Source organism: Kryptolebias marmoratus, linkage group LG5, assembly GCF_001649575.2.
Source record: "Kryptolebias marmoratus isolate JLee-2015 linkage group LG5, ASM164957v2, whole genome shotgun sequence".
NCBI lineage: Eukaryota > Metazoa > Chordata > Actinopteri > Cyprinodontiformes > Rivulidae > Kryptolebias > Kryptolebias marmoratus.
The window spans coordinates 25,197,286-25,221,258 of record NC_051434.1 but is presented as its reverse complement, the minus strand read 5'-3'; the positions used below and the strand labels follow the sequence as shown (position 1 = coordinate 25,221,258).

General features: G+C 39.4%; 1 protein-coding gene across 1 annotated transcript; it reads left to right on the top strand.

Annotated features, from left to right (window-relative positions):
- Window positions 1-23,973, top strand: pdik1l (PDLIM1 interacting kinase 1 like). The gene is made up of 3 exons (XM_017436657.3): window positions 1-152; window positions 7,908-8,203; window positions 17,643-23,973. The coding sequence occupies exons 2-3, from the start codon at window positions 7,919-7,921 to the stop codon at window positions 18,381-18,383; spliced, it is 1,026 nt and encodes a 341-aa protein (XP_017292146.1). The 5' UTR covers window positions 1-152; window positions 7,908-7,918; the 3' UTR covers window positions 18,384-23,973.

Here is a 23,973-nt window from a genome sequence, read left to right as displayed (position 1 = left end):
CAGCGCTGCTCGGCAGCTGCGCGTTCTCACGTCCAGCGTTTGACACAAGCTCGCCGTGTTGACTGAGCGAAGCAGAGCGTGTGCAGCGGTAATGGCTGCCAGGGAGAGTGAGGAAGACAACAAATGAACCCCAGAGAAGAAGGGACTTAAAGGTGAGACTGATAAGATGACAACACGCGGTGAACGCCCTCGTGTCTGGTTTTGATTTCGACCATTGTCGTGTGCGGGATGTGCTCTTGGCAGCTTGGATTGCAGGTGTGTGAATGTGTTTTGAGGCTTGAATAGCAGTCAGGACAATAAACTGTCACCACTGTCAGTGGTTTTCACACATGGCCGCTGTTGTGCCCCGCGGCTAGCTTAGGTTTAGATACGTGAAGTTGTTTGTGTTTGAATATTACACGCTACTGCAGATGCACGTGAAGCTATATTTCCGAATGAAGTGGCGCGTGTTGGACTCTTTGTTAGCTGGTGTTAACATGATTAGCTAATGTTAGCTACAGTGACCAGGCCACATAGCTCTTAGCTTTGTAGCCAATCAGGTTATCAGGTGACTAATTAACCCGGTTAATGGCTGCCTGTTGTTTTTGTCTGTCAGCTGAACAGCTGTTTGCTCAACACTTAAGAGACGATTTGGCAACCCGAATCTGATAGCATGTAAATTTATTAAAAGAGGAAAAACACTTAATTATCTGAGAACAGGTGTGACATGCTGTTTCCTGTAAGCAGCGTTGCTATAAAGAATCGTTCAGATTTACTAGTTTAAACTAGCAGTGTGACAAAACAAAGTTTTAGCAAAACGGATAAATTTGGCACCATTGGATAGAGCTTGAAAATACCCTTGACATTAAGATAATCCTGATAGGACAAAAACCACAGGAGTTAAAACCACTTAAAAGTTACAGTGAATGTAGAAAAGATCATTGAGTGAATAAACAAACTTTTTACTTTCCGTCTGCAAAATCCGCTGTGGTTTTCAGTTGAATTTATTGCTGATCTAAAGCTGGTGTAGTGCTGACCGCAGGTAGTCTACATACTCACCTGATGTTTGTAACATTAGCAATATACAACAAAAATACTTAAAAAGTAGTAATAACTCAGTGTCACTTGTGTAAATAATGTATTTTTTAAAGATATTATTTAAGGCACTGCTAAAATAGTATTCAATTAAAAGCCTAGCATTACTTCCACCTTTTATGTCAGAGCATCTTGTGCTGAGAAGGAACAGAGCTATAGCTGTTTTGGTCAAACCTTAATCAGGTTGACTCCAGAAGTTATTCAGTTGTAGATATACATCCAATAATTGTTTTCTGAGTGTTTCATTAAAATCCATCCAGTGGTTCATGAGATATTTTGTTAACAGACAGTGTTGACTTCAACAGCTAGAGGCAAAGTTTTAAAAAGGGATCTTGTGTGATCAGATATGTCTTAGCTACAACCACACCAATTCTTTGCTTAATATGTGTAAAATTTCTTGAGTCATATCCAGTTAAGTATTTGCTAAGGTTGATTAGTTGTGGCAGCCATCTTGCCTTGGATTTTCTCTAAATGGTAATTGATTATACAACTACAGCCAATATATATTTATATATAGGAGTTCAAGTATCTTCAGGAGATGGACTGATGGATCAGGGCCTCGTCTGCAGTAATGAGGACATTGCTTTGATCAGTCGTGGTAAAGAGTTGAGTTTAAAGGTAAAACTCAATTTACTGGTTCATCTGTTCCAACTCTCACCTATGGTCATTAGGTTTGGATCATGACTGATAGAACAAGATCCTGGATACAAGCAGCTGAAAGGAGGATCCTTTGTAGGGTGAATGGGCTCAACCTTAGAGATAAGGTGAGGAGCTCCATCATCCGGGCGGAGCTCGGAGTAGAGACGAGGCTCCTTCGCATCACAAGGAGTCAGCTAAGGTGCTTTGGGCATCTGATTAGGATGCCTCCCTTTGGAGGATTTCCGAGGATGTCTCATTGGGAAGAGGCCTTGGGGCCCAGAACTGGCTGGAGGGATTATGTATCCTCTCTGGTCTGGGAACACCTTGGAATCCCCCAGGAGGAGCTGGAGAGTGTCACTGGAGAAAAGGATGTCTGTGTTTCTCTCCTGGACCTGTTGCCTCTGTGACCCAGCCACAGATAAGTGGTAGAAGATGGATGGGTAATACAGATATTTAGAAATAAAATCAGGGCAGCCGATGGTTGATATTATTTTTTCAATTTTATGCTTTTTTTAAATTTCATAGAGATGGTGTTGATTAGGATGCACATGGATTTATTTAATAAGTAAAGCCCAGTGGACAAACATAAAAGCATTTATTCACAAAGCCTGTCAGTAATGAACTCATATTCCTTCTGCCTTATTCAGCCTATGTGCTGCATTTATGTCATCCACTGTTTGCATCAGCTCATGTTGTTTTAACATGAAGTTGCTCCACATTGTTAATAACAGTGAATCATGTGAGCTGGCAGCTAATGTGTGTGTACAAATGCTCCTAGTGTGTGAGGCGCAGCACCTCTCACACACACTGCTGCTTCTCCTTTACCTCACAGAAGAAGCATTTCTGTTCCTCATCATTTCTCTCTCTCTTGGCTGAGTAGCTCTCCAACATGTGTGCACATAGCTAAAGACGTGGAGCAGCTCATGTTAGTCTCTGTGTTTTAACTAATGCCTCTTAGCTACGCATGTTGCCTCACACGCAGCCACTGGAGGGAAGAGATTGTCCGGTACGAAAACAGTTGATGACGACAACCTTGTAAACAGAAAGGTCTTTAGAGTTCAGCTCTAAGACTCGAAGCTACAGCAAACTGAAAGCTTCCTTAAATGAAACTTGAGGTTATCCACTTTCTTTTTTGTCTACAAAATAACTCTGATAAATAAATATGACTGGCACTAAAAAATAAGAGTGGAAAGGTTTCTGATCTCGCTGTAGTTGTGTTGGTTTTCCAGAAATGAACCTACAGTCTGGTGTCTCATGTCTTCCTGTAGCTCTTTAAGAGACAGGGGGTGCTAGTTTTTTGCTTCAGTTTCAGTAGCAGCAGTGACACTATGCTGCCCAAACATAAACCTGTTTGAAAATTGGTGAAGAATGTGTGGCTTTTACTTCAAAAATTACAAATATCAACCAGTGAAATCAGGCAACCTCTAATCAGAATTTTTTAAAAAAGAAACTTGAGGAACTGACCGTGACAACATGAATGTAGGATTTCCCCCAGAAAAGAGGCTAAGCCCAGTGGTAGGTGGCTGTTCGCCGGCGGTCGGCTGTCCGTGATTTAATAAAAAAAAAAAAAAGATTAAAGTTGACAGGAAAGTTGAAAGTATGGCTATTTATTATGTGATATTGTAAGATATGTGTCAAATATTTCCACAACTACAGATTTACAAAAAGGCACTATTAAAATACTTTTTTAAACAACAGTTGTTTGCACCTAATTTGAGTCCTAATTTCAGTCACATTTACAAATAAATAAATATAAATAAAAAAGTGCAAACGTCTCCCATTAAGGCCAATGAATAACAACGGAGAACTCTAAAAAACAGACAGATGCTGTACTGTACTGTGCTTTTTGTGGCACAGGCTGCATGTTGGATCACTAACAAAACACAGTATATCTAATGCTGAATTTAATAGCATCATTTTACTGGTAAACAAGGATAAATCAGCACGCCTCATATTAATATTTTCACTAAGTACAAAACTTGTAAAGCCACCCGCTGAATTTCGGCTCAACTAACTTTTGTGGTCTATAAACACTCCTTTTTATCGGCTGCAGCAGTAATCTCCTTCCATGAGTTTTGAGCTGTTTTATTATCTTTGTGATCTCTCATAGAGGGATCATATAAATGCTGATACTGGCGAACCAGCTCCGCTAGAGCACCGAAAGCAGCCTTCGAGCAGGGATGGGGACAGCGCGATTGCATCACTGTTTGCGCGCGCACCCTCGCACGGTGATCCATGAGTGGTGACCTCCCGGTGGGGGTGCCGGTGGAAAAAAAACGTTTATTAAAAAATGGCATATTTTACAGTAAACAAGCGGAGCTTAGCTTGGCGGCGGAGCAGGGAAAGCCCGGCGGGCCGCCAGGCTTATATTATACTGGGGGAAACGCTGGAATGGTAAAAAAAAAAAGAAAAAGAAAAAGATCATTACTAAATGCCAGCTGTAGCTTGGAGTTGTTGACACTGAGACTGAGGACCAGCAGGTTTATGAGAAGTGGAGGTACACTATAAAAAGTGACGGTACTGAAAGGATAAAAACCGAAGAGTACTGGCCATATGCATGTTTGCTTTCCCTCTGCCGTCTGACTGCTCACCTGAGATGTTCGGTGTGATTGCAGTGAAGTGGTATGAGAACACTTTTAGGACTACTGGTATCAGGACCAGTATCTGATATTAGTATGGTTATTTGTGCATCCCTAACTACGACACTTTGAGAATGGTGGCTGTTTTTGTGTTGAACAAAGACTACTAGTTTTGACCATATTCACAATGTCAATGACCTGGTAGGAAGCAATGGAGTGTTCAACAGGAAAATGAACGATGCTCAAACTTTTATCAGACATTCTCATTTGCAATAAATACTCCCTAAAATCGGCTGCCTCATTGACACTACACATGGTTAATTGTGCAGACATTTGCAGTTTTATCTACTACTCTTGGTGAAGATTTCTGGAACATCTAGGACTGCAGTGCATGTTGGAAAATCAGGCTTCAGTGGGGTGTCAGTCAAAGCTAACGACTGACTGTAGCAGTGCTTGCATAAGAGCCACAGCTGCTGGAGCACTGGAAATGATGCAACAACTTTCACTGTGTTGGGCTGTGTGCAGCTTTGTCAGCTGGATTTGTCACAATTTTATTATTTACAAAGACTATGTTTAGGGGAGCTGCTTTAGTATGTTCCTATACCTTCAAAATTGGCTATAACTCAGTTCATTTTATGAATAATGAGCTAAAAATGATTATGGCAGTAGCTGAGGCTTATCCTCAACACTGGTCTTTGCTCTAACAGATTGTGCAAAATCTTTGTTTGAAAGTTTGCCTTTGGCAACTGTGATTCCCCCATAGTTTCTAGCCTGGGGGTGGGGTGGGGGACAGAGGTCAGAATTTGAGTTTGTTTTGCTTTTATTAAGAGTGATTTGCAGTTGTGTCTGTGTGTGGGTGTATGTGTGAGGTTTGGTTGGGTAGAGAAGGCCCAGTTGTGATGGGCACGCTTCTTTCACTGACCAACCGATATAATTCTGCTAGAGAAAGCCACCCCTCAAAATTTCCTGCCCCCTTTTGTCACCCCATGAGTATTTTTCTAAATCCATCCCTGACTTAAGCCAGATCTCTAGACAGATATTCCATTTCTTTCGATGGGGAGTTTAAATGTCTGCTGTCAATTAGAATTAGGTAATTGGACAAATATATCAGAATCCAGCAGGTAATAAAGGTTTTCTGCTTTATTTTAGCTAGTTTAAGTTTCCCTTTCAAAAGTTTTGACCTGTTGAAGGTTTTACAATTCAAATTCAAACTGGAACACAAAGTGATAAACCCTGATCGAGACAGTCCACCAGCTGACCTGTCAGGGGTTGGTCTAGTCCGCAGTCCGACTCATTGCAGTTGTTTTATAGCTCAGTAAAGATCTGCAAGCTTTAATTGTTTTAATTAGTGAGAATCACCCCACTTTGGGATTTTGACACCTAAACTCTAAGAAGTTATTAACGTTTTGAATCACAGAACTGAACCACTGGAGTGTTTTATGTTTTATTAAAACAAAAACAGGAAAACTATGAAGGAAGTGAATTTCAACTATTTCATATCAGGGTTTCCCCCAGAAAAGAGGCTAAGCCCGGTGGTAGGTGGCTGTTCACCGGCTGATCGCCGACCGTGATTTGGTAAAAAAAAAAAGATTAAAGTTGACAGGAAAGTTGAAAATATGGCTATTTATTATGTGATATTGTAAGATATTTGTGCCAAATATTTACACAATCTTATTACAGATATCTGCACGCGAGCAGAAAATCTGAGAGAGCACAGAGAATATTTGAAAGAAAGCAGAAGTTTTGAGAAAAAAGAAATGAAATCCTGCTTTTAAACTGAAAATGTGTGCTCTTGACTTACGGCAGTAAAATTCCCCCATATTCAGCCAGTACCTGTTGGCCCACAGAAGGTTGGATGCTTCCCACCAAAGACAACCTATTATGCTTCCTTGAACAAGTCAGGATAGGTCTGTGGGCTGTACAGAACACGTTCACTACATTTATGGCACAAAATCATTCTCAGATATTGAGATTTCACCTGATCAGTTCTGCCTGTTGTGAGCTCATTTCAGAATGAGCGGTTTTAGGGCTACGTCACTATTATGCAAATAAGCTGCTGTTGGCCACGCCCCCCAACTCAGTGTCCCGTCTCAAAACATAAAAGCTCACTGAAGGATTAAACGCTGCAGATCTGACGCACATTTCTATTGTTAATAATTCATAAAAAAAATAAAATAAAAATAAGGCCAGGATCAGCCCGGCCAGCAGCAGCTTCTCCTCCTCCCCTGAACCAGAAAAATGTCTGGATGACCGCCTGGTAAAGATCGGTTTTATGTTTTTCTTCCAACTTTTCTTCTCTTTTATTAACATAGTTCTAATGTTAGTTTAGACAAACCTGCCATGACTTTAACAGAGACGTGTTTCTGGGACAGCTGAGATGCTCAAACTACAACTTTCTTTGGCAATATGGCGGAGACATTGCCTTCAAAAATCAAATGAAGCCACGCAGCTCTGTTCTCCGTCACTGGGAGAACATGCATTGACACATGTTCTATGTTGCAGCCGACAACAGAACATTTTCCTTTTCCAGCAGACATTGTTCAGCAGTAAAACCAGAACAAATGTCTTCTTGTAATGAAGTGGGTGGAGCTCCACTTGGGTTGCTAGGTGAGGGGCTGGGCTCGGCTTGGGGTTGCTAGGTAACAAGAATTGTGACACAACAATCCTGAGGTTTTTGAAACAGGTCGTTTTGCAGAAACCAGAAAACATTTACTTGTTGTCAAGAAATAGCTGGGTGTTTTTTTGTGCTTGAACTGTTTCTAGAAGCAGTAGATACCCAAATGGAAGTACAAAAACATGCAAAAAGTGAATTTTGAATAATAGGTCCCCTTTAAGGAGGTATGAGGGAATCTAAACCCCAAACTAACGTTCCCATATTCAATCACAGCAGGGTGGAATGGGGTCAGTCCTTGATACTACAGGTTTCCACATACAGTCTCAACAGGTGGGTAAGGGGACAGCAGTGCTGATAACATCCTCAGTTAACAGGCTGACTCTTTCACCTTCCAACGAGGTTTGTGTCACATAGGTATGATCTACCATAGCAGCAGGATAGCTCATTAAATCCAAGTTTTTTTCACCTTTGACTCTCTCTAACACTCCCACAGTCCAAAAAGATGTATGTTTGATTAACTGGTAACTCCAAATTGTCACTAGGTGTGAATGGTTGTTTGTCTTGTCCCTATGTGGCCCTGTGATGGACTGGCCACCCATCCAGAGTGTCCCCCACCTCTTGTACAATGACCACTAGAGATAGGTCACTGCAACCCTGCACAGAAAAAGGTGGATGGATATTTTATATTCTGGTAATTACAGTTCTTTGAGAGAAACTGGTGTTGGATAAAAATCTGTATCTGCAGGTCAGAGCTGTACAGATATTGAAAATAGGTATTGGCCCACAGAACCAGAATCAGTAAATCTTTTTTATGATTACAGTCATTTATTTACATTTTGATAACAAATTGGCCATGCTAATAATTGGTAACAACCCCAAACATTTTTAATTCATAATGTATGTACCCGGCAGCATTTTTACTCCTGTCTAGTGTTACACTGTTGTGGATTTAGACTTACTAAGTCCTGCCAAGTCAAATGAACATGCCTGCTTCTCCACAGCGAGGACTAGGATGGTAAGCAGCCAGCCGAAGTACGAGCTAATCCAGGAGGTGGGGCGCGGCAGTTACGGCGTAGTCTATGAAGCAGTGGTGAAGCGCACAAGGGCCCGGGTGGCAGTGAAGAAGATCCGCTGCCACTCTCCTGAAAATGTGGAACTGGCCCTGAGGGAGTTCTGGGCCTTAAGCAGCATTCAAAGCCAGCACCCAAATGTTATCCACCTGGAGGAGTGCATCCTGCAGCGGGACCAGCTGGCCCAGAGGATGAACCATGGCTCTAGTTCTCCGCTGTACCTTGAGGTGAGGATGCAAAATTCATATGAATATTTTTTTTTACAAAGCACTAAACTTTCCTTTGCTGATTTGAAAATGTTCACACAGAATTATAGATTCTTTTTCTATTTATGAGGTTGAGGAAGTAGTGAACCCTGATTTGTTTTCAGTGTAATCTGTGCAGGAATGACAACATTTTGACAGGTTAGTAGGCACAATATTTCTTGTAGTTACTTCAAAGTAAAAGCTTTCTTGTCAGAGGAATATAACTCATGTTGCCCTCTTTTTATCTTAAAGAGTTTCTCTGAACTAATAGTATGGGTGAGGGTTATAATCTATTTTTTGATACATCCCAATGCAGACATGAACGAGTCTGAATTGATTTAAAATATCAAAAATTTATCATTTAATGTTAACATTATGTTGAATAATGCAAAAAGCAGAACTCGGGGACCGCACAGTTTATGGCATTTACACATTCAAGCATTAAAAACCAGTGTTTGAAAGTATTTCAGCTGAAGTTAAAGAGAAAAATGACATTGACAAGAGTCACACTGTACACATGTATGTTTCCACGCAGACAAGAATAACTGCTGGTAGCTGCTGCTACTGGTAAAGGTCGAGTCTCTGTTGTGACTGCTGGCATCTGGTTGGTGAACAGCATTCACAAGTGAGTCTCCAGAGTCCGTCACAAAGCTTACAGCAGGGCTTATTATCAATTTCCTCGTTTGTGTTGCAGAGGCTTGCAGTCTTGCCACTTGAGTTTTGAACATGATCAAAAAGTGTTCTTTAAAAACTAATCACTTGTTGTGGTCATTTCCAATTGTATTAAGGAAGCTAGAGCTGATTTTTAAGACCTGCGTGGGAGCTCTCCTGTGACAGAAAACAGGACCAGGTCTAAAAACCACACTGGTGATTGTACTTATTAAAAATCCGGTCCACCTGCCTATCTTCGGTTTTAAAGTGTACTCCAGCAGGTGAAATCAGAAACAGGGGGACAAAACAAACCATGACTGAACTAACAGTAGTTGTAGAGACACTTTCCTCTTCTCTACCTACTACTCTGTGCGTTCTTGCACAAGGCTCGTCAGGAAGAAAAGTAATTTAAAGTTATTTTTCCTGCAGATTTTAGCTTTCAAAAATATTAGTTTCTTTGACGATATGACTATCATTGTTTTGCGGACTGTAATAATATATAGGAGATGACGGTTTAAACTAAGGCAGCTACTGATACTCCATTTTATATTAGGTAGGTAGGTACATTTATTTATATAGCACTTTTCAGCACGAGGCGACTCAAAGTGCTATTACACTGCTCTCCTGTATTATTCTCTTTGTAGCAGTCACCTCTCTGCCGTACAATGTCATGGTAGCACCCTCTGGTGACAAGGAGTAATTACAGTAACAGAACAAAAATGGATTCACTGCAAACTTAACAACGCAACAATCATGTGCAAAGTTAACCCCGTGTTTGTTCTCAGCGTGATAAAAATATCTGTAGCTTAAGTTTCAGCCCAGAGCTTGCTGCGCAGATCTGGTTTATTCCTTGTTAAAGGTTTAAAACTAAAGTAATCAGTGACTTTGTTTTCTTTTTGGCCACAAACAGCTGACTTCAACAGTTGTCAGGAGAATAGGAATGCCCAGTCTGCCATCTTTAAAAATAAAAAAATAAATGGCAAATGAAAAACTTTTAGCCCAACATTTGTTTTCTCTGTTTCTAGAAAAGTTTTTGTCTGTGGGGAAGAAAAAGAAAGTCTGAAGGTACCAAAGTGTGACCTTCAGACTGTGGTTACGTACTGATCTGTTACCGCTAACGGACTCCATTACTACAGTGTCACTGTACTCAGCATTTGGGCCCCATTTAGTTCCCCAAATCTTTTTTTTTTTTGAATGAAAACAGTTTAATATCTTTTATAATTATGTTTTCGACCTGAACATTTGGGGCTGTATCCTCAGATGTTTTCTGTCAGAAGAAGAGCTCCCTGCAGGTCAAAATCCAGCTCTGGTTTCTCTGGTTTCTGTAATTCTAACTTGAGAAAGGTTTGAGATGACTATCACATCTCTGTAACTGTCTTAAGAGAATTTTTTTTTTTGCACAGATTTTACTAAACATTTTCTACATTTGACAAAAGTGACAAAACTGTGAGCCTCTGTGACTCAAGCAAGGAAATTGAGAGCCCCCTACCCTAGAATGTATTGAGACATTTTGGAAACTCCCTCGCTGATTCTGTTCACCAGCTATAGTCTCCCATCAATCTGGCTTCAGTGTGATGCTGTGAGCCGTCAGTAATCTGACTGACATCTGCACTTGTGTGTGCGTGACAGCGTAAATGATCATATATGGAAAGAGTTTGTATTAAAAAGTGAGTGATCATCACCAAGCATTCTGTTTTTTGCCTAAACTCCTAGTTATTGGAGAAAGAAGTTGTAGAGACACTACATGTCAGCACAGATGTTTGCTGAAAAACTGGTCCTTTCTGGTTGGCTCTGTAGTCCCACAGTTTCCTGAATGTGCTGTGTGGTTGTTCGGGGGGAATCCTCTCCAGTCAACCTGTCAGCAGACTGTCATGTTGCACTGACTCCCTGCTGCGTGACGCCGGCCTCATGGGCCTGATTACCAGCTCTGAGCAGCTCACTAGCCTATTGTCAGGCTATTCATTTGGTTTTCTGCAGTGCCAGCATTGGACATTTTCCCAGAATTCCTTTAGTCCTCCTCTTTCTCTCTTTCTCTTTGTCTGTAACTGCTCTGTGGTGTTCCAGTGTGTGCTTACGAAAGAGCAAACGATAATGAGGCCGAATTATCGGATGAAAACAACTGTAAAACAGTTTTTACTTAGCCTGTGTGGTTAGTAGATTGTATAGAGCCATGGCACACATTTGTCAGCTATTTGTTTATAGTAATACTGTTTGCTACACGTATTCAAAATATTTGTAATGCATGGAAAGTCATTTACATCAGAAGCTTTACATTTTAACTAACTGTAAACCTACTTCAGGAGGTATTTTAATCCAATTCAGTTTATTCATATAGAGCAAGTCACAACAAAAGTTGCCTCAGGCTACTGTACAAAAGAAAAAACAAGTCCAAATCCTAAATCCAATTCAGATCCAGATAAAAAACCAATAACAGTCAACTCATTCCTTTTGAAATACAATATGTTCACAGTCAGTACAATATGAAATGCCAGCTAGTAAAAGTTATCTGCCTCATGCCAGCAGATCATGTCAAAATTTCACTTTGTTCCAATCTTCCGTCCTGAGCAGCACGTTGTTGACGGTGGAAAGAAATGACTTTGTTTTAACAGGAAGAAATCTCCAGCAGATCCAGAACCAGGCTCAGGATGGGCAGCCATCTGCCTCAACCAGCTTAGGGCACACAAACAAACACAGAAGGGAAGAAAACCAAAGAAAAACACATTAATGACAGCAATAATTAAAATTCACAAAGATGGGGAGTATCCCGAAAGTATCTGAAAACCTGAGCCAACCCTAACTATTTATCAAAGATTTATCAAAAAGGAAATTATGAAACAGTCTTAAAGGTACAACCTCAAACCTGAAAAACCCAGGAAGTTCTGTACAATCTAAATAAAAACAGAAGCTCATTATTTTATTCACAATGGAACGTAGAAAACATCAAATATTTAAACTAAGAAAAAATACTATTTTTTGAAAATGTTTCAGGAGCATGTTTCCTCTGTGAAGCATCCTCTTCTTTTTATCAACAGTCAAATCTAGGAACGGAGCAGAGTGAGAGAGGTTTTGGAGGGGAATATTGTCCCATTCTTTGTCTGATGGAGGATTAAGTCCTGGGGGATCTCTGCTGTTTTTTGATGTGTCAATTCTTTTTAATTTGAGAGAGGTCTGAACTGCAGACAGTTCAGTTCAGCACCCAGACTCCATGCTGTTACAATGCATTCAGTGTGTGCTTTAACAGTGTCTAACATTGTCCATACCAACTGTGATTTCCAAAAGAATGACAAAAACGTTTTCCATTTTTCCTCAGTTCATTTTCAAAGAGCTTTGGTCCAGAGTAGATGACAGAGGTTCTGGATGGTGATCACATTTGGCTTCTTCTTTGCCTGCAGCATTTGTGGATGGTACAGTGAACTGTGTTTCCAGACAAGGATCTGTGGAAGTGTTCCTGATGTCCAGAACAGAATCAGAGCTGAAGATCACAGACATCCAATGTTGACTTTCAGCCTTTTGCAGACCTTTGCAGATGTCTCCAGATTCTTCAAGTTTTTTTTAAGAGATTATGAACTATAGATGATGTGATTTTCAAAATCTTCCTTCTGTTGAGGAACATTATTTTGAAATTGATCCGTTATTGTTGGATACAGTTTTTTGCAGACTGGAGAACCTCTGCCCATCTTTACCTCCGAGAGATTCATCCTCTCAAAAATGCTCTTTTTTACACTCAGTCCTCTTACTCCCCTGTTTCCAAACAACCTAATCAGTTCTGATATTCCTTTATGTTTTAAAAAAATAGATTTTATTTTTTGTTGCCCATGTTTCATCGTTTTTGACATGTTTCTGTTATCATATTAAACATTATCTTATTTTTTCCCTAAAAATGGCACAGTTTCTTAGTTTTAACATTTGATATGATCATTCTGAATATAAATATGAGTTTATGAGATATGCAAATCATAATATTCAGTTTTTTCATATTTTACAAACATCCTAACTGGAGCTGGTGTTGTAGATAAGGTGTCCGCCTTATGGTCAGGAAGTAGGAATCACAAGTAAACCTGCAGTCTGACAGCAAAGTGCTCTGTTAGGAAATTGTGGAACAGTAAGCTCTTTTATGCTGGGTAAGGTGGAGCTTGGTTGTTGAGAGCTTTGTTAAAGTAAAATTTTAAATTCTATTCATAAGTTTACAGAAAGCCAAAAGAGAAAAACTAAAATTGGAGAAATCTGATCTTTCATTCTAACTCTAATTAAAGCTATTTCAACATGGATTGCATGCTGTACAACAAATAATGAAATTAAAAGATAAATCATCATCATTCTTTTCTTTCAGCTGTTCCCTTTTCAGGGATGTCCACAGTGAGTCATCCTCCTCCATCTAACTCTGTCTTCTGTGTCCTCTGTCCTCACTCCAACTCCCTCCATGTCCTCTCTAACTGCATCCATATGTCTCCTCTTTGTCTTTTTCCTGGCAGCTGCATCTCTAACATCCTTCTACCAATATACCCACTGTCCCTCCTCTGCACATGTCCAAACCATCTCAGTTAATATTGTAAAACAAAGATCAATAAAAAATATTTAAAAAATGCATCAACCAAAACAAAAAAGTCAGTTTGTTGCTTCTCCAATTTCTTTCCTGACAGTTTAAATTATTTAAGTCAATCAAATTTACTTATATTGCACATTTAAAAACAACTGCCTCTGGCAAAAGTGCTGTACATAAAATAGAAAGAAAAAAAAAAAACCAAAGCAGAAGAGATCATAAAAACAAATAATGAAATATAAAAAGAAGAACAATTTTTTTAAACAATAAAATATTAAAATGATGCAAAAATATAAACTCTCATGCTGTAGTAAAAGTCAGTGAGTACAAATGAATTTTAAGATAATACTTAAAAATACCAAGAGTTGAAGCCTGTCTAAGATAAAGGGGCAGCTGGTTCCACACCTAAAAGGCCCTGTGGACCAGCCTGGACCTCGGGACAACTAAAAGTAAATTATTAGATTAGATCATTAGATCTAAGGCATCTGGAAGTCACATAAAGCTTCAGGAGGTCAGACAGATATACAGGAGCCTTATGGGTCATCAATAAACTTTAAAATCAATTCTAAAACAAATAAGGAGCCAATGAAGGGCAGCTAGCACTGGGGAGATATGTTCACAGTTTTTAGCTCTTGTAAGAAGACGAGCTGCAGCGTTCTGAACTAACTGCAGTCTGGTTAACACAACATACAGAGAGGTACAATAATCCATGTGAGGTAATAAAAGCTCGAATCATCTGTTCAAACTTGATAAAGGATAAAAAATGTTTTATCTTCAGATAAACGGCTCAATTAAAAAAAGAATCTCCTTACTACAGAACTAATGTTTATCCAGGTTAAGATTTGAATCAACTATCACCCCCAAATCATTTAGGCTAGCCAGTATTTGAGTCATGGACTTCATTAATAATATCAATATCCTTAATCAGTCAGGGTCAAACTTTATGTAGTAATTGATAGATCGGTGACTAAATTCAGCAAAGCTGAGCTTGTTTCCTTTAGCTTAGCTTGACAAAACTCCAAGAAGGTACAGGTACTATGGTGGTGGCTCTGTGTTCCATGCATCATTCAACACTTATAAAAAGAGAAAAATACAATAAATAGTTAGAGGAAAACTCCCTTCAGTTCATCCATAAAGGACTGCAGACTGTAGCCTAATAATGACAATCAACAATGTAAAGATTCCAGTGGTAAAATGTTGTTACCACAGTTTGAAGAAGATTCCTTTTTATTTCTGTATACTTCCCTGAGAGGACTTTTGTTGTGAATTGGAGCTATATAAATAAACTGAATTGAGCTGAATCCCCCCATATGTTGCAGAAAAGTGTTAGTTATAAATTAGAAAAGGCTCCCTGCTGCTGTTGAAGTCAGGACAAAAAGAGCTCAAACCTTTAACTCTACAATCAGAAGCTTTATTTATCTTTAGTTTCTTAAGATGGCCACACAGACCAGTCTGTCTTTATGCTGCCTTTGACTGCTCATAAATCCCAGATGGAGCCAGTCATGTTCCACACAGAAGTGAGCTTTCAGAAATGAAGCGAACATTGCAGAACTGAAAGAGGCATGTGTCAGAATTCAGCTGCGTTGACGTGGAGCAACACAATGTGTGACGGACACACAAACATTGTTTTCAAAATATGACTAATTTACTCAGCCATTTTCTTTGTGGTTTTACACTAAATGTGAAGTTGAGTGTCATCACCAGTCTCCCCTCAGTAATAAATTTGTTTAATCTCACCACCGAGTGGTCACACAGACAATATATCATCCCTTCATCCCACTGTTGAGCCACAAAGCCAGCTTACCTTTTCACATGCAGACCATTTTGGCTCTGTTACTACTTCGTTTTCGGTCCCCCATCATCATCTCAGTCCATTCACAAATCACACTTAGGTCCAGCCTGAGGTGTCTTGTGGAAGAGCCTTCTGACTCTCTCATAATGTACAAATCACTTCATTAATCAAATCAGATCTGTTATTAATTAAATATTCTCTGATCTGCACAGGTACTAACAAAATAAATCTAATATTAACTGTGTAATTGATGTCAGCAAAATATGAGAAACACATCTGGCCCATTGTACATCATCAAACTGATATGATTCTGATGGTGTCACGTTGCACAATCCACACATTTTTTATAGTTTCTTCCTTCAGTCTAGTTGCAGCATCTTGGTGGCGCACAGCAATATTAAGGCATTTTAGTGTATTAAAGTTTTCAAGCATATTTCTTATACTAAAAATCATGTTATTTTAAAAAAGTCAAATAAAACATTTTTACTTGAGATTAGAATAGCCAAACAGATTGCATCATTAAATCACAAGTATCTACTGAATGTGCTTTTTTTGGGACAGGACAGTGCATTTCACCATTTTCTTTGTAATCCAATACCAATTCTTAAACTGAATGAGGTACAAAGATAAAAGCGATTTGGTCCGGTGAGCATACTTATTACCTCTGCCAAGGAGGTTTTGTTTTCAGTAGCGGTCTGTCCATTTGTCTGGTAGCAGAATTACGTAAAAACAAATTAACAGATTATTTTTAAAGATGTTTTCAAGAAATGTTGTGGATTTCACAACAAACAAGTAATTGAGGTAATTAAATTCTGGTGGCGATCTTGTCAAAAGTCAAGATCTCAGTTGACCCAATGCTCTAACACTGCAACCGTGCAATGTAGGAATGTCAAAAAAATAATAATAATATTTGTGAAATCCCCCCCCATCAGCCAGGTGTCCAGAAAAAAAAGGAAATAAGTGAGGCGACACTGAAAGCAAGACCAGAGAAAGCATAGCGAAAAGAAAATGGCTTGGGAGGAAATCTTAAATTTCACTCCTGACTCAATAGATACAAGTTCAACTGAACTTCATTAAGCTTCATTTGATCTCTTTCAACATTTATAAAGACGATATTGTCAGTGTAGATGTACAGCTACCCTGAGCATCCTCAGCATCTGTGTGAGCAGCAAGCAGTGACATCATATGGCAAAGGAAGGAAGTGAAGTTCTGCAGGAAAATGAAAAAAGAATGGGTAGCTGCCAAAAAAAAAGGTGTTGGGTTTATTGGTAACTCTAAATTGTCCCTAGAAGTGAGTGAGAGCATGAATGGTTGTTTGTCTCCATGTGTCCCTGTGATGGACCTGCGACCTGTCCACAGTGACTGCTGGAGACGGGCACCAGCTCCCTGCAACCTGCAAAGGAAAAAATGGATGGAAAATCAAGTTTGCTATTTAACATTTTAATTTTTTTTTATTGTTTTTTTTTTTTTTTTACATTTTTAAACAACATTTTTGCCTCCCTATACTTCTAAATACCTCTAGAGGAATACTGAGTCCCAACAGGAGAACTTGTAGCACTGTTTGTGGACCACTGATTTAACATTTGCCTAATATTTTATTGTAGGAGATAAAATGTTCTAAATAAAAGGTTTACCAATATATCCTTTATTATAGGAGTGGTATTATTGTTAACATCTTGCATTTTGGCCTTGTTTTCGTTTACAGCGCCTTGCAAAAATTCCATCTTTGTTGGTATTATTTCAGTTTAGTTTCCTTAGAACTTGGAATTTTAATGGATTTTTAAGTTGAATATAAACACTAATTCTGCTTGTGCCCAACAATCTTTAAATCAAACCAGAGCTTCGCAGATGGACTGAGGGCTGGGCTTTGACTGGACCCTTCCAGGACATTTACCTGGTTTTGCTCCAGCAGTGTTAATGGTCTTTGTCCTCTGTCAGTTTAAAATCTCAAGAAGACTCCAACAAGTTCCTCTCAAGAATTTCTTCATATTTTGCTCCATCAATCTTTCCTTTTACCTCTGACCAGTTTCTCTGTCCCCAATGATGAAAAACATCCCCACAGCATGATGTTGCCACCACCATGCTTCACAATGCTTCATTATTTGACAGGTTTAAATTGTTTAAAAATTAGATTCCTCTCAGGTGGACCGTATTTAATTAATTATGTGGCTTTTAAAGGTAACTGTTAGGGCTTCAAAGCAAAAGACCCAAATACATATGCATGCTTTTCGATTTCATATATTTTAAAAATTATTTAAACAGTTGTTTTCCCATTTAACTTTGCTAATCAGGATTTTTTAAATCATTGCTTTCAATCAAATAAATATCCAATGAAATCCCAGGTTGTAAGGACACCAAGAGGAATGAATACGTTCTTTAGTTTGCCTTCTTGTTCCAGTTTTTGTCTTTAACATTGTCCTTTGTGTTTTGTACTGCAGCTTGTGGAAACATCTCTGAAAGGGGAGATTTCCTTTGACCCTTGCTGTGCCTACTACTTGTGGTTTGTCATGGACTTCTGTGATGGAGGTGACATGAACGCGTACCTCCTCTCCCGAAAGCCTAGCCGGAAGACCAACACCAGCTTCATGCTGCAGCTAGGCAGCGCCCTGGCCTTCCTGCACCGAAACCAGATCATACACCGCGACCTCAAACCAGACAACATCCTCATCTCGCAGGCGTGTACGCCCACCGGCTCGTCTGAGCCAACCCTCAAAGTGGCTGACTTTGGCCTGAGCAAAGTGTGCTCCACTTCTGGGCTCAACCCAGAGGAGCCAGCAAGTGTCAACAAGTGCTTCCTGTCAACGGCTTGTGGAACGGACTTCTACATGGCCCCAGAGGTCTGGGAAGGCCACTACACAGCCAAAGCTGACATCTTTGCCCTGGGGGTGATCATCTGGGCCATGGTGGAACGCATCACCTTTGTGGATGTGGAGACTCAGAAGGAGCTGCTGGGGAGCTATGTGCAGCACGGCTCAGAGATTGTCCCTTTAGGGGAGGCTCTGCTGGAAAACCCAAAGATGGAGCTGCTGATCCCTGCCAGGAAAAAGAGCATGAACAGCCACATGAAACAGCTGATTAGGGAGATGCTGTCGGCCAACCCTCAGGAACGACCCGACGCCTTCGAACTGGAACTCAGACTTGTCCGTATTGCATGCAGAGAGCTGGACTGGGACACGTGATGGGGGAGGGGGGCGATGGGAACGACAGACTCAGCCCATCCAGCACATGTACATGTCTCACTGGTTGCTGTTAACCCATCCTACTGTTAAATGAGACTGTTTGTAACTAGGGAAGGATAATTAGAGTAGATGTTGGATGTAACATGGTTCATTTACTGTCCTAGCACATACGGTTCTTCTAATAGCTGTGTCTTTATTATTGAAAGAGAGAGGTGTGACACCCACAGCTGCTGCTGCTGCTCCAAACTGCAGCTTCATCTCAGGCCATCCACTTCACAGCCACCGCTTCCTCCTCACACAATCACTCACTGGAGCATGATGAAAGAACAAAATAAAGCTAAAAGAGTCACTCTAACAGCTCGTCTCCTAATACTATCATCAACTCGGTGCTAATCGTAACTAAATGCAATATGAGACATTGTCCTGTGAATTTGTCACTTCAGTGTCTAGGCTGTTTTAATCTGTCTGGCTCATCAGCCTGGTCATAAGGTGCAGCATTATTATTTACAGTTTTCTTCTGACTGCTCAGGTAATGAACAAACAGCATGATGGTATTTGTAGACCAATGTCTGCTGTTTGATTCAGTTTTGTTCCCTGCTCTTAGAGGGTAAAAAAGTTCTTCAAGCTTGGCCTTTATGTTTATTTATTTATTTTCCTCTCATCAGATATAAGGGGTGGAATCTTTAGGAACATTACAATTCAGTTGTGATTCAAAAGATTGCAGTGCAGTTATAAAACAATTAGCAATGCATCTTGATATTCTGTGATTATCAAGTTTGTGATAAACACCAGGATGCAGCTGGTGACCATATATTGTTCATCCAAACCACTGAAACAAAATTGTATTTTCATGCTTAATTAAAAGTGCACAATAAAATATGTCCAAATAAACCCTGTTAACCACAGGCTGCTGACCATTAGTATCAGTTCAGCTCAACTTGGACAAACAGCAACTGCTCTGCTGACTAAGTGACAGCACAGAGTCACTCCTAACCACTTCATGAGAATGTATAACATTACTTTTAAGTCCAGATTCACAGAACAGAGAGGCTGAGAGCTGAAAAGATCATTCAGATTTCTTACAAATGGCTCCTATTGTTATCTGGTCATAGCATTATTCTCACCAAAGTCTGTTTAAGATATCAGACATGTAATATTAAACCAGTATGGCATTGGGTTGCAACTATTGGCAACAACTTGTGAACAGCATTGGCAAAGGAATTTCCAAAACACTGCAGGGGTTCTCAGGTATAATTTGTGACAAATTGTGTCTGAAAATAGTCAGAGTTGTTGTGGCTATCTGGAACTCATCTTAATTTTGTGTCAGATAGTCACAGACCAGTCAGATAAAGGCTTTTTACTTCTTCTGAGAGAAATCCTTATCAACTTCTGATGAATATTATTGTTTTTGAGTTTTTTTCAAAAGAAATTCTTAACATTCTTTCTTTGGAATCAACCCTGTTATTTGTTATTAATGGCAGAAATAATTCTGCTGTTATATTCAGTCCCCCCCATCAGATATTAAGATCACTGCATTTTATTTACCTTAAAAAAACAATTTCCTGTAAACATGACATGGAGCCAAATGAGAGCCAATCTGATGCTTAAATCTGAACTCATTTTATTTATCCGTAAACACTTTCAGATAAAATTCCGTTCATCTTATGAGTTATTTATTTGTTTTTTGTCAGATTTAAAATCAACTTGCACTGTTTCATCCGACTCCTCTTCACACAGTCCAGACACTGAGAAACAGATGGGCGAAGCGATTCCTTTAACTTACGTTCAGAATTGAAGCCATAATGTCCATTTATTTGGGTGCTGCCATTTTGTATTTGTGGAGCCAGGGTGCACTCGGGATGTTTGGCTATATCCTGAATCCAAACCTCCTGCCTACAGACAGGCTGTCTGTTACAGTGTAACGTGACATTTTTCTTTAAGGTTCAAATAACTAACTGTCCGCTTCAGCTTCTGCTTATCCGGGTCCCTCCAGTGTGTCCAAGGTCAGACACTCTTTGTCTCACTCTTTGCCTTGGGAGACCACCAGCCGTTGACAACATGGCTCCAAGGATTGTTAGGGCACTCAACTCCACTATGATAAGGTGGAGGAGATAATTACATAACTAAATTTAATTAAACATACAGCAGCAAGGTAAGAACTACATTAATCAATCAAAAAAAAATCAACAACTGACAAAAATGATCTGAATTGTATTTTTATTTTGTTATCCAGAAAATTCACTTAAATGGAGGACATGACTTCAAATCTGTACTACAGCCAGCCACTAGAGGGCGCTCGTCCTTTGTGGCTTCAAACTCCAGCTTCTGGTCATGTTTTTAGTTATGTTTGGATCCAGTAAGCAGAAGCTTGACTGTCGTTGGTTTCCTTCAATGAAACAAAGAGCTGTTATTTGTTATTTTACAGTTCAGCTGTTTAACTATAAATATTTATTTTCCAGACAAAAAATTGACCCACATTTGGCACCTAAATATTTTGGAACTGTTTATTTATTAATTTATTTTTAATAAATTACAAAACATAGTAGTTTTATATTAAATTCTGTTTGGGGTTACCTAATCTAAAAGGGATAGTCCAGATATTTTGAAAATGAATTTTTGTGGAGTTAATATCTTGCCTGTAGCTCTTTGAAGGACATTTTTTAAGGGGGAGAAAAAAAGTTTACATCCGACAACCATGATGAGCTAATGACCAGTCTGAAGACAGACCAGAAAGTAGATTGGTGTTGTCCTAAAACTGCTGGGAATTATGCATTATGTGGTTCTTTACAAACAATTATTTTCTTATTTGCAATTGCAAGTGTGACTAGCAGCAGGTAGGTGTGGGATGTCCGGTGCACCCTGGGGGAACTTCTGCAGGAACATTAGAATATTTCTGCACTGTGAAATTGACAGCAATGTAATGAAGAAGTAATAGTGTTCCCACTTAAATTTTGGAACTGTTTTAGGGCAGTACTGTTGTGTTGGCTGCAATCAGCCTAGCCATCAGTGCCAGAATGAAACGTCCTTAAAGAGCCATCTACAGTAGGTAAGATATGAACTATTCTTTATTTTCCACAAAACAAATTGACATGTCCCTTTAAGATAGCTAAAAAGTAAGTACAAAATACGTTAAACCCCATAAATACTAAATGTCTACTGTAGAATGAGCAAAATGACAGCATCTTTTATTCTTGACATAGTTTTCAAACAATCAGTCTGAATTAAACTTGAGTAGAATTTATATAGAACAACAGATAAATGTCTAAAATCAGAGCTATTTTGGTTCCACCTTCATTTGAAAGCCAGTACCTCACTGTGCTGCAACTGTTGGACTAGTTGGTGACAAGAAAATAAGTGATATTTTGTTGTTGTTGTTGTTGCAGTCTCTCTGACTTCTGTTTGTGAACAGAGAGGCGTGTGGCTGTAAGTTGAGTAGGTATGGGTATCAATTTTTTAAATATTTGAAATCAAGTTAAAATGGGTGAATTTAAAGACTTAATCATGACCGCCATTTTTCCCTGACAATGACATGCCAAGTGGTTTCATAACTTTTAACACAACACTTACCACTCACCGCTTTCTTTCAAAAATAAATCAACAAAAAAACAGGAAAGAAAAACCACTTGGGTCATCTTAACAACGTTTCTGCCATTGTACTTTATTTTGAAAGGATTATAAAGTTGAAACTATGGTCACAAGAGAGCTCAGCATGACTGTTTCTGAATACTAGACAAAAAATTGAATAATAGCAGACAAATTAGGGTTGTTTTTTTCCTAAAATGCCCATTCTTTGTTATGTGCTGCCAGTATTGGAAAACCATGACCTGTTTTTGTGCACATGGCTGAATTTAGGCCGTGCACATCATTTTGTTGCCCATGTCCTCTCAGATCATACTCACTTCAGCTCCATGTTTACCAATCAATCTGCTGGTGTATACCTTATTAATAGGCAGTATTGGACCAATGGTTTAATGATTATTAATTGTGAGTTTTAGACTTGGACATTCAGGGCTGTATCTTCTGATTTTTTCTGACATTTTGAAGATTTCCTTGTGAGTACAGTTTAACTAGTCACCAACAGTTGAGGCAGAGTGAGGGCCTCAAGAAGCCATAGTAGTGATCTGACTTGACTTTATGGAATATAGCTGTGCTTTTCCTATTCTGACAGGTCAGAAAAATCAGCCTTTTTTTCTTATAGTTATTTTGGTGAGCACAATGTTATTGGTTTTAGAAAAGTCCAGAATGATCCTCAAAATAAAAACAAATTCTAACCACAGAGCATTTAACAACAAATACCCACCTGTGGTAATCAAAAACACTGCTGAAAGGTTTTCTTTGTGTTGCTTCAGAACCTGGGGAACAATGTGAAGTAGCTGCTTGTATTTTAGGTTCGGTGGTATGAATATTCCCACCTGAGCCTGCTCAAACCTGAATGTGTACACAGTGTGAGGATGTGAAAGTGAAAGCACTTTTATTTCTTTGTTTGTTTGATTTTTCCTGACTACCAGCTGCATTATGAGGCTGGGCCAGCCCTGATAACACTGTTGGGATTTGTTTACCGGGTCGAGCACAATATCAGTCTCCGCTCTTACTTATGCATGCAGCAGCACTCACCTTCAAGGAAGACGGCCTCCTCCATGAGCCAGAGGATCTGTTGTGTTTTTTTCTTTGACACATAATGCTGTTGTTTGACTTGATCCCGTCTCTCTGTGTCACCACTTCCTGTTTCCTTAGGCTCTGAGTTTTACAGTAATCCATTTTGTTACGCCTCTCACAAGCTAATTCTAAGCCTATTAAGTTGTTGCAGAACTTGACAGGGATCATACTCAGCAGCCTTTTTTCCCAGGTTATACATAATGTGTGTACTTTTTCATCTTTTTACAAGAACCCAGAAAAGCCAAGCGGTCTTGGCTTCTTTGCTGCTCTCAAACTTGAGGGAAAATGAAATTCCCCTTGATTAGTTGCTCATATTTATCTGCCTTTCTTCCTCCGTTCAGCTGCAGAAACTTAAACTCCTCGTCCTGTTGCGATTGAGATTTGCTTCCACTTTCTTTTTTGATGCTAGAGTGGCCTCACTGATGCTGAACACAGAATCGGCAGTGCTTTAGACGCACAGCATTTTGTTCCAGACAACAAAGTCAGTATTCCACTGCATGTTATCAGTGCGGGACAAAGGTGAAAAAATGTCCGGGTTCTCAGCTCATGAGCAGCAAAATTCAGACTCATGTCCTCTGAGCGGAGCGGGGACGATGGGTAGAGTGATTTCTGACCAGATTTCTGCCATGTACCTTTCCAGGAGGAGAAGGCTTCCTGTGACATTTGAGATGTTTGCCAAACACATGCTCGGTCCGGACTTTAAGGAGATTTAACATTCTGGTTTATTGTATTCACTTGTTTTGCACATGTGTAAATACTGTACAGGATCAACAGGGAACTAATGAGGTTGATGTACAAAATACGTGATTTGCTCTGTTTTCAGGAGCTTGATTGTCTGATGTGTAAATTGCTGTGATGATTTTTTTCCACATATTGATTCAGAATCAGTTTCCTTCAGTTGGTGGAAAACATGTGATAAACTTTCAGAATAATA